Source organism: Olea europaea, chromosome 13, assembly GCF_002742605.1.
Source record: "Olea europaea var. sylvestris chromosome 13, O_europaea_v1, whole genome shotgun sequence".
Classification (NCBI taxonomy): domain Eukaryota; kingdom Viridiplantae; phylum Streptophyta; class Magnoliopsida; order Lamiales; family Oleaceae; genus Olea; species Olea europaea.
This window is the reverse complement of record NC_036249.1, coordinates 6,011,485-6,026,325: the sequence shown is the minus strand read 5'-3', so window position 1 is coordinate 6,026,325 and position 14,841 is coordinate 6,011,485. Positions and strand designations below refer to the sequence as shown.

General features: G+C 35.9%; 2 protein-coding genes across 2 annotated transcripts; both read left to right on the top strand.

Moving 5' to 3' along the window:
• The first annotated feature begins 502 nt into the window (after nt 1-502).
• Nucleotides 503-3,325, top strand: LOC111407418 (phosphomevalonate kinase, peroxisomal-like). The gene is made up of 5 exons (XM_023036872.1): nt 503-654; nt 877-945; nt 1,055-1,205; nt 2,970-3,067; nt 3,253-3,325. Exons 2-5 carry the CDS (start codon nt 938-940, stop codon nt 3,305-3,307), a joined length of 312 nt encoding a protein of 103 aa, XP_022892640.1. The 5' UTR covers nt 503-654; nt 877-937; the 3' UTR covers nt 3,308-3,325.
• Nucleotides 3,326-3,454: 129 nt separating this feature from the next.
• On the top strand, nt 3,455-13,862 carry LOC111407417 (phosphomevalonate kinase, peroxisomal-like). The gene is made up of 6 exons (XM_023036871.1): nt 3,455-3,474; nt 4,537-4,920; nt 10,457-10,552; nt 11,640-11,867; nt 12,630-12,752; nt 13,406-13,862. Exons 2-6 carry the CDS (start codon nt 4,681-4,683, stop codon nt 13,670-13,672), a joined length of 954 nt encoding a protein of 317 aa, XP_022892639.1. The 5' UTR covers nt 3,455-3,474; nt 4,537-4,680; the 3' UTR covers nt 13,673-13,862.
• Nucleotides 13,863-14,841: the final 979 nt, after the last annotated feature.

Below are 14,841 nucleotides of genomic sequence, written 5' to 3'. Positions count from 1 at the left end.
CTACAATTTGACATGTAAATTAACCAGATGAGGCCACGTGTACCCCGAACCAAATGTCATGATCTAACTTATGACACTATAAATACTCCCCATGTACCTCATACAAAGGCTAATGCAAGAATCAATACAAAAAATCATACTTTACTTAACTCCCTTTTTCTTATTATCTTGCAACATAAACGAGTTCATACATATTTAGATACACATTTACAAATATCGATTGATAATTATTGTACAATTGGTTGACGAACATCCTGTTGGATTCCGAACGTTCTCGTCCCGCACCGTTGAGCTACTCCCACGCCCCTTGATCTGTCCGTTTTAGACCGTCAACGTGTCTTAACGTGTTGAACTTTCGCTCACGCGTGTGCCGGTGAATCCGACATCCGTTGGCAACATTTTTGGGGGTCAACATAAATAAATAATAAAAAAGGAGGTTCTAAATGAAGACCAAACACCCTTTTACATATTCGTTTGTTACAATTTTTTTATATTTTGCAAGTGAAATGGGACCGGTCACGGTGATACAAGTTTGAAGTCTAAACGTCAAAAATTTAAGCGCAAAGGCTGACTAACTCAGCCACCCACTTTGTGCATTGTAGTCATCGCTTTCGCTTGGATTCAACTCTGCGAATCCTCTGCATCATCAGCCGGGTAAAATCTTCTCTCTCTCTCTAATCTGTATATACTCTCTCGATTATTTATGCTCGAAACTTTCTGTATTAAGCAAACTCAGTTTCGTTGATTGTTTGCCAGATTTTATTATCATTTACTGTCTAATCGATTTTCAATTGAGATATTACTTCCAGTTCAGTTGAATTTAAAAATCGACATCGGTTTTTGATCACAGTGGTATCTATTGACTTTTAATTTCAGGTCTACTCAGTTGAACTTGAAGGCACTGTTACTGGAGCATCAGATTTAAAATCCTAGAGAAATGGCTGTGTAAGTTAGTTTTTAATTTTGCTTCTATATCTTTTTATTTTATCAAATCTAAGACATTGCCAGACAATGGGAAATTTTGTATTAAATAACTACTTTTGATGGTTGATAGAGTTGCTTCTGCTCCTGGAAAGGTTTTGATGACTGGGGGTTATCTTGTTCTGGAGAGGCCTAATGCTGGAATTGTGCTTAGTACAAATGCTCGTTTTTATGCAATTGTGAAGCCACTTTATGAGGAAGTCAAACCTGAAAGCTGGGCATGGGTGCGTATGACTTAATACACACACATTTATCTTCTTTCTTTTTATAAATGAGTTTTGGATTCTTTTAGTTTTATTTTTTATTTTTTTTTAAATAATCGGTAGTTGGTTAGTCATCTAAGGGTCCGTTTGATTGTAAAGATGGAATTTGAGCGAAAAGAAAATGAATTACAAGGATTTGAATTGTCTAGAAATTGTTTTCCCGAAAATGTATATTATTGCGTTTGATTGGTATAATTTTTCATATGAAAAATGTTGAAATAAAAGTGTTTTTTGGTGTTTGTTTGGCTTTATTTTACATAAAAATTGTTGATTAAAGATATAAAATTTATTGGCATTGGGGATGAAATTTGTTTCCATTGCCAACAAAAAAAATTCAAGAAAAAATCATTTATCTTTTGGTGTTCGTTTGGCTTTATTTTACATGAAAATTGTCAGTCAAAGTAAAAAATATTTTTTTACGGTAATTCTTAAAATTTGTTTCCATTGCCACAAAAAAAAAAAAAAAAATTATATATATATAAAGTGCTACAGTATCCGAGAAGTAAGAAAAATCCTAGGTGGCATGAAAAGCTAGAAAATGAATTTCATGGAAAAATAGAGCCATCAAACAAGCAAAAACATGGAATTGGAATTGGATTTTCATTTTTCATGGAAATTTTGGGCATATCAAACACATCCTAATATTCTTTTGGGAGTGTTCTCTTTCTGATTAGACATCAAGTGTCAAATTATACGATTGACTAGCTTTGCATGTAACGTAGGACCAGAGTGTCTGGTCATGGTGGACAATGGAAATTTAAAAATTGGCTTTCGATCCAGACTGTGCGTGGCAGCATCTGCTGCCTTGCTTTTTTTTTTTTTGCATGACTCGTGTTGTTTGGATTTAAAATTTGGATTGAAACCCTGTTATTGTAGCACAACTAGGTGGACTAGGAGAATTTTCTCCTTGTACATTGCTATACGGGACCGTGCTTAGGCCTCAAACAATCATCTTTGTTTTGAGCTGCATCAGCAGCAACAATGCTGCTCTTAAGCCTTGGGATTGGGTCATTGAAACGATGGTGGTTGAATGCGGTTTAAACTTGCTTCACTGGAGACTGACTGGTCTTCATATGAGATGGATAAAGCCAATATTAACTAGCTGAATGAATTTCGGGATATTGTCATGATTATGGAGTAAATAATGTCTGGATTTATTTACAGATACAGTTTGGTTTTACTTTAATTTCTTAAAGAGTTATAATTCCTAATGTTTACTCATGTGTTTGGGTTAGGAAGTTTCCTTTATGACCCCCTCCCTCTTGTGTGAAGATGAGGGTCTTTTATCTTATTATTTTAACAATAAATGTCAACTCGTTGTGTTCAAACAAATTTTAGTTTTACTAGATATGTTTGAGCTCGTGGCTTCCTGTGGAGTCTGGAATTATAACGTCGATCTATTAATTTGAGTATATATACCTGTCTCCATCTTTAGTGTTTTGGGGGTGTCATGAACAAATCAGAAGCCCTACCATTATATCATTATGGAGTGAGAGAACTTCAAGCACAAGTGCAAGATACTGCAAGGTTTTAGTAGGACAAATTATTAGCTTGATCCTTAAATATGTTATAAAAATTTATGCGAAAATGATCAGAGATTACTTTTTGTCGAGTTGATTAAACATTCGAGATTCTTTAGTGCTTGCTATCCTCTTGATCAATCCCTACGAGATAATTATGTCCTTTCTAGTGTATTATGTCACCGATCTCTTCATCACATTTCAGGCATGGGCAGATGTGAAACTAACTTCTCCTCAAATGGCAAGAGAAACTATGTACAAAATGTCACTTAAGCATTTAACACTTCAGTGTGTTTCTTCAAGGTAAGCACAAATTTGTACAAACATTACTTTCCTCTCTCGTCTGTTTCACTTCTTTGATTTTGCTGGTAATTGGGCATCCAACGGGCTCTATTCAGCCAATAGCTTAACATTCTTTTAATCAACATAAAAAAACATTTCCCAATTACTTTTCGATGTGAAGTTCTGATGCTGATCTCTGATTTCAGTCCATCAAGGAATCCATTTGTAGAATATGCAGTGCAATACACATTAGCAGCATAGTTGTTTTGACCCCTTTACGACTTGCTTTAATGCATTCATTACGGGATACCAAATGAAGTTGAAACATTACATTCTTAACACCATTTTGAAGTACTAATGGCCTAGTTTTTTCTCTAGATAATGGCTTGTGAAACGACCAACCGTAACAAAAGTTACAATGCATCAAAGTAAGTCGTTCCAAACTAGTATTAGAGAATTGAAAGTGAAGATGAAGTCTCTCTCTTTCTTCTTTTTCCTTTCTTAGAAAGTTTAAACCAAAAATTTCTTAGTTTAAGTTTTAAAGAGATGAGGCAATTGAAGTTATGTATGTACTTCCTATATATTCAGTTATCGCGATTTCATATGCATTTCCTATGTGTATGCCATATATGGCAGCAACTTATTACACCGGACAATATTGATGCTGAAGTTATTGTCCAGAACTGTACTCTTTAGCAAAACGACATTTTTTAGCTCTTCCTCATTTCACATACTGATTTGTCACCTTGCAATACCGAAGTTAGGACTGTATCGGATATGCCACCTTTCAGCTATCATTTTCTTTTTCTTTAGTTTGAGGTGTTGGAGGATTAATGTTGATGCATTGAGTTCCTATCCACTTGTTTTTATGTGGACATGTAACTGTAGGGGGGACTATAAAATTTCATATTTTTATTTACTCTACAGTCATATTTTTTAGTTTTTATGACTTCAGAATGTAATTTTTTAAGATTGTGATACATACTAGGAACTTCCAGAAAGCAAAATTGACTTTTTTAAGTGTTGCAATTATTCTGTTACTTTGGGCCGTGTAGCATTTGTTATAATGATGAAGTATTCTGATCTTGGGGAAATTGCACAATAAAGAAAAATGAAAAGGCAGCAGAAGTTTCATATTATTCACGTTGCTTTTCATAAGAGAAGGATAAGATACTTTGTTATAGTCATATGCTTGTGCGCATGCTAAATAAGATCCATACGAGATATATGTGCGTATACATGTATAATATTGAGATTTTTAGATACTTGTCTGGTTATACTATTCTATTTTCAATAGTTGTCAGCATGCTAAATGAAATTTATAGTTTATTGGTATGCATATGTGAATGTGACACACACACACGTATATACACATCTTGATGTATATGTACTTATGAAGACTAGCATTCAGACACTTGAACATGTACTTTAGTGGATTTTCATTATTCATAGATGATTAATCATGAGAATATCGCTACTCTGTTTCACAGATTGAAGCACGCGGGCTTCCACTTACTCCAGAATCACTGGCTTCCCTTCCACCCTTTGCTTCAATTACCTTCAATGCAGAAGAATCAAGTGGACAAAATAGCAAGCCTGAAGTTGCAAAAACTGGCTTGGGATCGTCAGCAGCCATGACAACTGCTGTTGTTGCTGCTTTACTTCATTACCTTGGGCTTCTCAACCTTTCCTCGACTAAAGGTCAAATTGAACAAAATAAAGATGCTAGGGAACTGGATATTGTGCATGTGATTGCTCAAACTGCTCACTGCATTGCACAAGGTAAAGTTGGCAGTGGTTTTGATGTTAGTTCTGCCGTTTACGGCAGTCAGCGGTATGTACGGTTTTCTCCGGAAGTGCTTTCATCCGCTCAGGTATCCTACTATAGCTTCCTGTCTAGCTCTTTGATTATGCATTTACTCGAATAAAACAATAAATACATCCTCTATCTTATATTTGGAAGTTTTGGATTTGGACATCGGAATGAAGTAACTCTATTTTCAATCTTTTTGGGATGACTTACGCTTTGATGTTAATGAACGTGTTTCAAAAAAAGAGCTTCTCAATAACTGTTAGTAGTAAGCAAAAGTCAGTTGAATAGATATCTATCATTACCTGGAAGTTGTTTTTGCAAAAATTATAACTTTATACCTGATGAGAACCTAACAAGTTAGTAGTTTTTGATGTGGTTAAAGAAATGAAAAGAGAACATATTGAATCGACATAAGAAGATGGCGAAACCTGTAGGAGGAAATACAAATATCTTCAAATGATAGATTTCCTGTATATCTTGCAGTTTGCTGAAGATTTCTCATTTAATTGGCAACTGGACCGTCAGGTCGATTTAATAAGTGCAGAGTAGATAACTCTCAATCACATGGAAAGACTGAGAGTTGACATGTTTTGTCCGTATTTTGGTGGTTGGTTCCACTGAAGAAGATTTCAAAATTTTGTGCAACTGTACTAATTGCTTTGTTTCTTTACCTATGCTTCCTAGTTTAGTAATGCTGATATGCTGAATGCAGAGCAACTAAAAAGAAGTGATAGAGTGAGAACCAACAGACCATTGAGTTGAATAGCACATCACAAATTTCTGGGATGTGATGAATTATTGTTAACCAGAATGATGGTTAAAAATCTTCGAATTGACAACTGCAATTGAAAAAGAGAAAAAAAAATAAAAAATACATATATATATATGTCTTCATAAAGGGCACATTGAAAATGCCCCATTGTATTTAATTTCACAAAAGCATTATGTCCTTTCTTTGCTGAGACCAATTTGAACTTATTTCTGAAAAGCTCATTGTCATTGTGATGTAGGATAAGAAGCAAGAAGGGGAGGAGAGGAAGAACGAGAGAAGTAGAAAACAGGGAAAGGAAGAAGGAGAGAAACTGAGAGGAGGGAAAAGAGGAGAAGAAATCAGGGGAAGACAGGGGAGGGAAAAACGGCTGCAAGCCAAACAATATTTCAATTCTAATTCATCATCGTCTGCTGAAATTACAATCGAAAACCATATAAATAGTAAAAGCATAATCATATCAGTGATGGGCTTGGGCCAAACCAATAATACAAGCCCAATAACTATAAAAAGTAAAATAGTGCGATAATAATATAAGTGATGTCCGCATCAATTCTCCCGGGGTGGAAGAAAAACTCGTCTCTGTCGAGTGAACAAATGACAAAGAGCTACCGTCAATCTTCAATGTCTGAACTCATACCACGGTGGATGATCTTTTTGAAGAACCAAATATCTGAACTTCACGGTTGATAACAATGCCAATGGCAACTTGTCCTCAAGAATATGATTCGACCAAGGCGGACGATCCCTCATTTTAATCAAGTACCGACATTGGACTCCAAATAACAAGTACTCCTGCAACTCATCTTCAAAATCTTCACATGATTGCGCATAATGTGGAGCACAATAAGACGTTGATCTACCCAACAATTAAAGAAGCAACGATTCTCTCCATCAATGGTTAACACAACCCGTTCATCTAAAATTACATCAATTTTATTTTTGTGTGCTGTGACAGGTGGTATTCGAATAGATATAGCAAAAGATTCGGTGTGAGAGTTCTCAGGTAAAGATAGAAAAGGATCAACAAAAGTGTTAAAATAGCCATTGTAAGTATCGAAGTCTTTAACAAATAAAATAGGGTGATGGTCATACTGTGATAAAAGATCATTGACATAGGCATTTTGACCAACATGCTTTGAAATTTTAAAAAGACCAACATTACATGCTTGCAATATAACATAATCTTCAATATTAAATTCAAAGTGTTGTTTATACCAATCAACTTGAGGTTTATATAATGCTTTACTTGCTTCAAATTGTTTATTGATCTCAATATGCAAGTTATGAAAATGTGATACAACTACCTCAACTGACATAGACACAAGCATGTGGGTGCATGGGAATAAGGTCTAGAGGTTTCAAAGGTTCTCAACTAAGAATAACTTCAAAGGGTTTTGGACCTAAAGACTAGTTCACAGGATCGTTATATGCAATTTGAACAGTTTGAGGGATCAAGTCCCAATTCCCAAGATTTTTCTTGACTAGAGACCGTAATAAATTGTTAGGATTTTGGTTAGCACTTTTGTTTTGACCATCAATTTGAGGTTGGTCAGTGGTGGATAATTTTGCCTTAGTGTTAACTACAGGCGACTGGATTTTCCAAGGGTGACTGGTGACATCATCAAGCTCTTTAACTTGGGTAAGGGTATGACATATAACATGTGATCGAGAATTGTCAGAGATAAGGGGTATAGTATCCAAAGTCTCGGGAAGAGTTTGGATTCCACCTAAGGGAGTGTCCTCACTATGATCCAAGTCATCAAAATCTTTATGTTTAGGTTCATAGACTAGATCTTCTAACGGCTCCTCTATTACATTCTTTCGTTCTTCCATGACTAAGGTTCGATTAGGACATTTAGAAGAAATGTGACCAAAGTCTTTACAGTTGACGCACAACAAGTGAGAAGAAGTCCTTGAAGTTTCAGAAATTCTACCCTGATTTTCCAAGATTGGAGAACCATTAGAAGGGAGAGGTCCTAGAAGGGACTTAACGGGAGGAGGTGGAGCCAATGAAGCCAAATGATGATTATAAAAAATTTTACCCTTATTTTTCAAAATTGGAGGAACATCAGACGGAGGAGGTCCTAGAAGGGACTTAACGGGAGGAAGTGGAGCCAATGACACCGAAGGATGATTGTCAATATGCTTTCTACATGGAGAAGAAGTTCTTGGACTATCACGACCTTTACAATTATTTTTCCAAATAGGAGGAACATTAGATGGAGAAGGTTTTATGATAGACTTATAGTGAGGCGACGCTAATGAGATGGGAGAACGACGATGGCCACGCTTTTCATATGGAGTACTAATAATCAACTCATAATCTCGAGCTAAAGAGTAAGCGTGATTAAGAGTAGTGACACTTCGAAAGAAAAGCTCGCGCTTAAGATCATCTCTCAGACCTTGGTTAAACCTACTCAAAGTCGTGCTCTCATCCTCAATTAAATGACATTTGGTTCAAAATTTCTCAAATTGCGCGATATACTCAGTCACTAATTGATTTCCTTGTTTAAGGGCATTCCATTGAGTAAGAATTTCAAAATTATCTCGTTCTCGCTCACGAATCTGATCCCTATTCCTATCCCTGTCCTTACGATCGGGTCGAAAGTATTTTTGATTACCTTGTCGACGATGTTGTCTATTATGGGACACTTTAGAATTATCAACATCAATTGAATGAGGGATGTGTTTAAAATTTTTCAAACTAACATATAGCGCCTTACTATTTTCAAGAGTAGCGGTCATTTGAGTTTGAATAGCCGCTATTTGTCGGGTGAGTGCATCGAATTGTGAGGGGTCCAAGTTTAAGGTACTGGAGCTAGAAGTGACAAGATGACCAATATGTAACTACTTACACTGGAATAGCAACTTAATGACATGCAATAGAGAGATTAACGAACAAAAAGTGCAAGTAATGGAAAATGAAAATTTGAGCTATTTTTTTTTTTTAAATTTAAATTTTGGGATTAAAATCCAAAAAAGCTAATCTTGTTGGTATAAGTAAAATAGTAAAGCAAGGGGTCAAATACTAGTCAAACTCTAATCACGTAAAATAAGTAAGGTAAAAGTGGAACTTAACGAAGTGAATGGATCCAATTACGTGAGTTTAGATAAACAACTAGATTAGCAGCAGCACAAAAATTTAATTGATGCAATTTCTAAGATAAACAGTAATGTACCAAAGATAAATAGAATAGTAACTCCCCTTTTTGTTCATCGAAGCGACTGGATTGATCAACAGAACAGGAAGAGGTGTCTGCAAAACAATGTTAGAAAATACTCTTCTTTTTTTTTTTTAACACTTCTTTCCTTTTTTTTCGCCTTTTTTTTAAAAAAAAAATTAGAAAAATCCTTACTAAACAAATGGGCCAAAGCAGGGATAGAAATAGTGGCCCAAAAACAAAATTAAAGAGGCTATATACTAAAGCCCAAACAAAATTTCAAAATTAAAATAGGTAACTGGGCTTGGAAATAACTCCCGACCCTTCCCTACGGGAATGACCCCCAATATTTGCTCCATCATCTGTACAATTGCCGGCAGAGGTGTAGGCAGCAGCGATGGTTGGTTTTTGTACTGGCTGGCGTTGTAGCCATTTGAATTTGAAGAAGGCGATGGGTCGATTTGCAGTTTGGGTTTTTCAGTTTTTGGTTGTTGTCGCGAGTGAGGAGGCTTCGCTGATTTGGAGGCGATTTGTAGATGACTAGTAGGCTCGAAATTGTTTGACGTTTTCGGGTGTGGTGCTCAGGGACAGATTTGCAGCAACGGTTGTTGGTGTGACTGATAATGTTTGGATTGAAATCGCTGGCCAAGTGGTGTGGAGCCGATTGTGTTGTTGGGTATGTGACTTCGCACAATAAATTGTGAAACTTTTGGTGGTGACGGTTTGGGTGGTTGAATTTGGCGGAGTTGCCAACTGTGAAGTGGCCGGCGGTTACTGTTGGTTGGAGGTTTGGCTTATGGGGGTGGTGGTGTTTTTTTATGGTTTTAATAGGTTGTTGATGTAGGTTATGGGAAGATTGGTAGTTGTTGGCAGTTAAGAGGGACGGTTACTGCTAGGTACACGTTTTTGGGTTTGGGATTGTTGTGATGCCGATGGATTGGTTAGTGGCAGGCTAGTGGCGATTTTTTTTGTGGGAGAGTTGCAGCAGTGGTTATGGTGGGAGTTGGGCCTGTTTCCTGATTATGGTGGCAGCGGTGATGGCAGAAGAGTAAATTGACTAGTTTTGAGCAATGGTTGAAGGAAGTCAGGTTTGGCTCTGATACCACTTTGATGTAGGATAAGAAGCAAGAAGGGGAGGAGAGGAAGAACGAGAGAAGCAGAAAACAGGGAAAGGAAGAAGCGAGAAACCGAGAGGAGGGAGAAGAGGAGAAGAAACCAGGGGAAGAGAGGGGAGGGAGAAAACGGCTGCAAGCCAAATAATATTTCAATTCTAATTCATCATCGTCTGCTGAAATTACAATTGAAAATCATATAAATAGTAAAAGCATAACCCTACCAGTGATGAGCTTGGGCCAAACCAATAATACAAGCCCAATAACTAGAAAAAGTAAAATAGTGCGATAATAATATTAGTGATGTCCGCATCACATTGTCTATCCTTCCACTGTATAGGGAACAACTAGTGAGGGTAGCATACGTTCAGGGTCTAAGGGTTGTTGATAGACAATGTGGTGCATATTTATGTTCAGCTTTCTCACAGAGATAAACCAAGAGTCAATTTAGTCATCACATAATAACATACTCTGCTGTAAAATGAAATTCGAAACAAGTTCATGAACTGTCTTTAGCTCTTGTTTCTATCATTGATAGCTTGTTATTTACAGGGAGGGATGATAATAGAAGAGGCCATCAACAATGTTCTAAAGGCCAACTGGAATCATGAGAGAACTAAATTTTCACTGCCTCCCATGATGACTCTTGTAAGTCCTACAAACATGCCCTGTAATGCTATTTTAATATGTACGTGTTGAGATGCTCACAGTTATTATCATTTTAAAAGTTTCTATTACGTTTAGTCTCCTACCATTTCTTTGTCTATCAGCTATATTATTAGAAGCCACCTTCTAACGGTAGACTCATGAAACATGAACATATGCTTCTGTAATCAACTATGACCTTCGTTGCTGGCCACTTATAAAAACTACCAGAATATTGACTTCAAGATTCGTTCTCTGATCATATATACCAATATTGCTGGTTAGGATATTCTTTTGTAGATAAAATTTGGATTTTCTAACTTTGTTTGTATATACCAAGATTCGATCTCTGATCATATATACCTTTGTTTGTATTTTCTTTTGTAGGGAAAAAAATATTGTAAAATTCACCAATTTTAAAATGTATATTACTTGATAATATATTGATATAAAATTGTTCTATTTTATTAAATAATCAAATTCATTAAATAAAATGTCGTATAACAATTTTAAAAAATTCCAAACAAATGTGATTTCCAATTTTTTGTTTTGAGAAACAATTTTAAAATGGAGGGGTGTTTGAGTCACATTATTTTGGTAATAATGCATTCTTGAATAGTGTATTGATGTGATATGTGTGGTTAAAAAATAAGGAAAAGTTTTTGATTTGCGTGTAATATTATTTTATTGAAGAATGTGTGGTTGAAATGATATCAAATCACTGTTTAAGAATGTATTTTTTTGAAATAATATGGCTCAAACAGGTCTTAGACCTTCAAAATAGAAAACTGAAAATGAATCCAAAACTCAAAACTAAAAATTAAAATGCAAACGGGACAGGAAGTCTTCAACTTCCAAATCCTCTTAATCTTGTGCCCCCAATTATCCTGAAGGCAATGAAGTCTCCCCTCCTAATTTTCCACTTTCCTGTCAATTGATACTCTCTCTCTCTCTCTCTCTCTCTCGTGGTACATCTTGCATCATATTATAATAGGTGGACAGCACAAACACTTGCGTGGTGTAAATGAACTGGAGTATGCAGTTCATTCTCTTTTAAAGTTGCTTTGAAGTAATCATGACATACTTGCAGTTACTTGGAGAACCAGGAGCTGGAGGATCATCAACGCCGTCAATGGTTGGTGCTGTAAAGAAGTGGCAAAAATCTGATCCTGAAAACTCTCTAGAAACATGGAAGAAGTTGTCAGAAGCAAATTCTTCACTTGAAATGCACCTCAACAACCTTAGCAAATTGGCAGAGAAAAATAGTGATGTTTATACAAGTGTCATCAATAGCTGCAGCAATCTTACTCCTGAGAAGGTAGCAAAAGAGGTTATAGTAATTACTACTTTTTAAATATATGCTTCTTATTTGTTATCTATAAGATGATTTTACGTAATGTACATTTTTTGCTATGTAAAAAGACCCCTCAAGCAAAACACACTATAGAAACATCTATGATTCATGAAGATAATATAACAGAACATTCTTGATTCTTGCTATCTACGTATACAAATATCTTCCCAACTAAATCGACATTGCTTGGAATCCGCTAGCAGTATCTGATATGATCCTCATTAGATACAGCATACGTGCAAGCTCAATTATTTATTTATTTGAAGGATAATGTTAAAGATTCTATTTCCATTTGAGGGATACAGAAAGAGTCAGGATTTAACTGCAGGGAAATTGTATAAATAGAAGATTGCTAGTTACTGGATTTGAACAATGCTTTGAAATAACTAATACTAGTAAACTGAAAATTTTAATAGGATTTTTTTCTTTCTTTCATTTATTCCTTTCTTTTCTTTGGTTGGGAGATTAATTAATTAAGCATTTGTATTTATTAACAGAAACTAGAAGTACCGTAGAACATAATGGGGGGCATACCCCATTGTATAGGATGTATTCAGTAGGAGTATTCTCCAACACTCTATAAGCACCTTTTTAAAGAGTCGCATCTGAAAATATTATCTGATGGTTGAAGCAATAGTGCATAGATTGACCTTTTCATTCTGATTCTGGACGGATATCCTCATGTAAATGTTGGAATGCTTAAATTGAACTTTTGGTGATTAACAGTGGAATGAGAGGGCCAGTGAGCCAAGCCGAGTAGAAGTTGTTAGAGAATTGTTAGGAGCTAGAGATGCGATGCTTGCAATCCGGTATAACATGCGCAAGATGGGAGAAGCAGCCGGAATACCTGTGAGTCTCTCTTATTCAAGTGGAAACTTTTGTGTGCCCATGTCTAGTTTTCTCAGGTTTAATTTAATTGTCTTTTGCATTGGAGCATAGAGTAACTACGTTTGAAACTTCCAAATCAATTTATGTGTTGAACATTTAGTTAAATAAAATCTAAAAGCTGATGTTTTGAGGTGAATCTGTCCCTCCATTGATAGACAATTTAAAATTCCTACTCGGTAGCTGTTTTTGGCAGAAGAAGAAACTGGGATTTCAATTTAAAGTCAAGGTGTTGTTTCCTGGTTTTGTGGGGACTAGGTATTAAAACTTATATCCATCAAATCCTAATCCATATTCTATGATCACATTCATTTTGTTTCTTAGCATCCTTCCTGTTCCTGCCCCACTGATTGTAAGAGAAAGGGTATGTATGTGCAAGGTTGAATTATACCCACGGCTCCAATTCAATGGGACCTTCCCTTACGAAAGAGCCAAATGTTATATGTGACTCGTAGTCGTATCTCTGTTACCCTATGTTATTTTACAACAAAAATCCTAGGGGCATTATGTTTGGCAGGGAGAAATAGATTGCACTGGACAAACATGCACTAAAAGTCATCTTTATCAGTGTCCTGTGCTACCTCTGCATTTTTTTGTAACATGACTGCCATTTTCAGATAGAGCCAGAATCACAAACCCGGCTTCTGGACACCACAATGAACATGGAAGGAGTTCTATTAGCTGGTGTGCCTGGTGCAGGTGGATTTGATGCTGTCTTTGCTGTCGCCCTCGGGGATTCAAGCAACAAAGTGATCAAAACATGGAGTTCACTCAATGTTCTTGCATTGCTAGTGAGAGAAGATCCTCATGGCGTATGCTTAGAGAATAATGATCCGAGAACAACAGAAATTACATCTTCTGTCTCTTCCATTCAGATTGTTTGAAAATTAAGGATAATACTACATTGAGATTAACACTTCAATTTCGTGTCATAAATGTTATTTTCTTGAGTTACGGTATTAGGTTCGAGTGATTCCTATTGTGTGGTGAAAATAAAAGTTCATTCCCATAAAATAAAAACAGTGCCTATTGTAACAGTAACACTATCTCGTAAAATAATTTTTTTGGCTTTCACTTCATGTCTCAAAACTTAATTCAGATGCTTCTGCTTTTTCCCTTTTCATTGAAGGCATGAACTCGGCATGGCCTGTGCCTTTTACATGTGGGCAGTCTACCACATTTTGATACCTCCATCTGAAGCATTTTGTTTAAATTTTCCATCACTCTATACAAAAATAATCCAATTGCACAATCCACTGTCAATAAAAAAAAAGAAATAATAAATAAATAATCAAATATTTTAGTACATGCAAAAAGCAGTTTATCTATTTGGACATTCTTATTCAAATAAAGCTTTCCACTCAATCCCCTTTCAATTGAAGTTGGTCACCAAATGCAAAATATGTCATGGAGAATACATGAAATCCAGCCACAGTCAAAACAAAAATGGCATGGTTAACTTGTTATACGGGACAAGACACCAATGGACAAGATAGTGAAAGGTGAAAATTCTTTCGCAATTGTAATACATTCTGGTACTACGTACTAAATATGTTATTGAAAAAGATTGTGAAAGATAAAAATCTTGTATATTATTATGTTTAGTACCAGACACAACATGCAAGTCGACAGAATTGTGAAGATAATCTTATCTCATTTACAATACTCTAGTGTTGTGCACTAAACAACGGACTAAATTGTGAAAGATAAAAGCATTATACATTACTATTATTCATTAAGATTTTTTTAGTTGTACAATCAGAATTGTCAACGTACTCATCGGAGGGGGGCCACGTATTTTTATTCATCATGAGCCCCCTTCCTTGTACGTAGTTGTTAACTCTGATTGTACATGTAACACTTTCTCATTCATTATAGTGTACTCGAACTTGCCGAAGATTTTCAAGAAGAGTAGGATGACTAAATCTAGCATCCAACTGCATAACTCAGGTTTATTATTGATGCAATTCAATGGAGGTCCCCATATGGCATTGATTAGGTGGTCCTCTATGCTGTGTCCCATCCCAAATATCCATTGTTGCATTAATGGAGC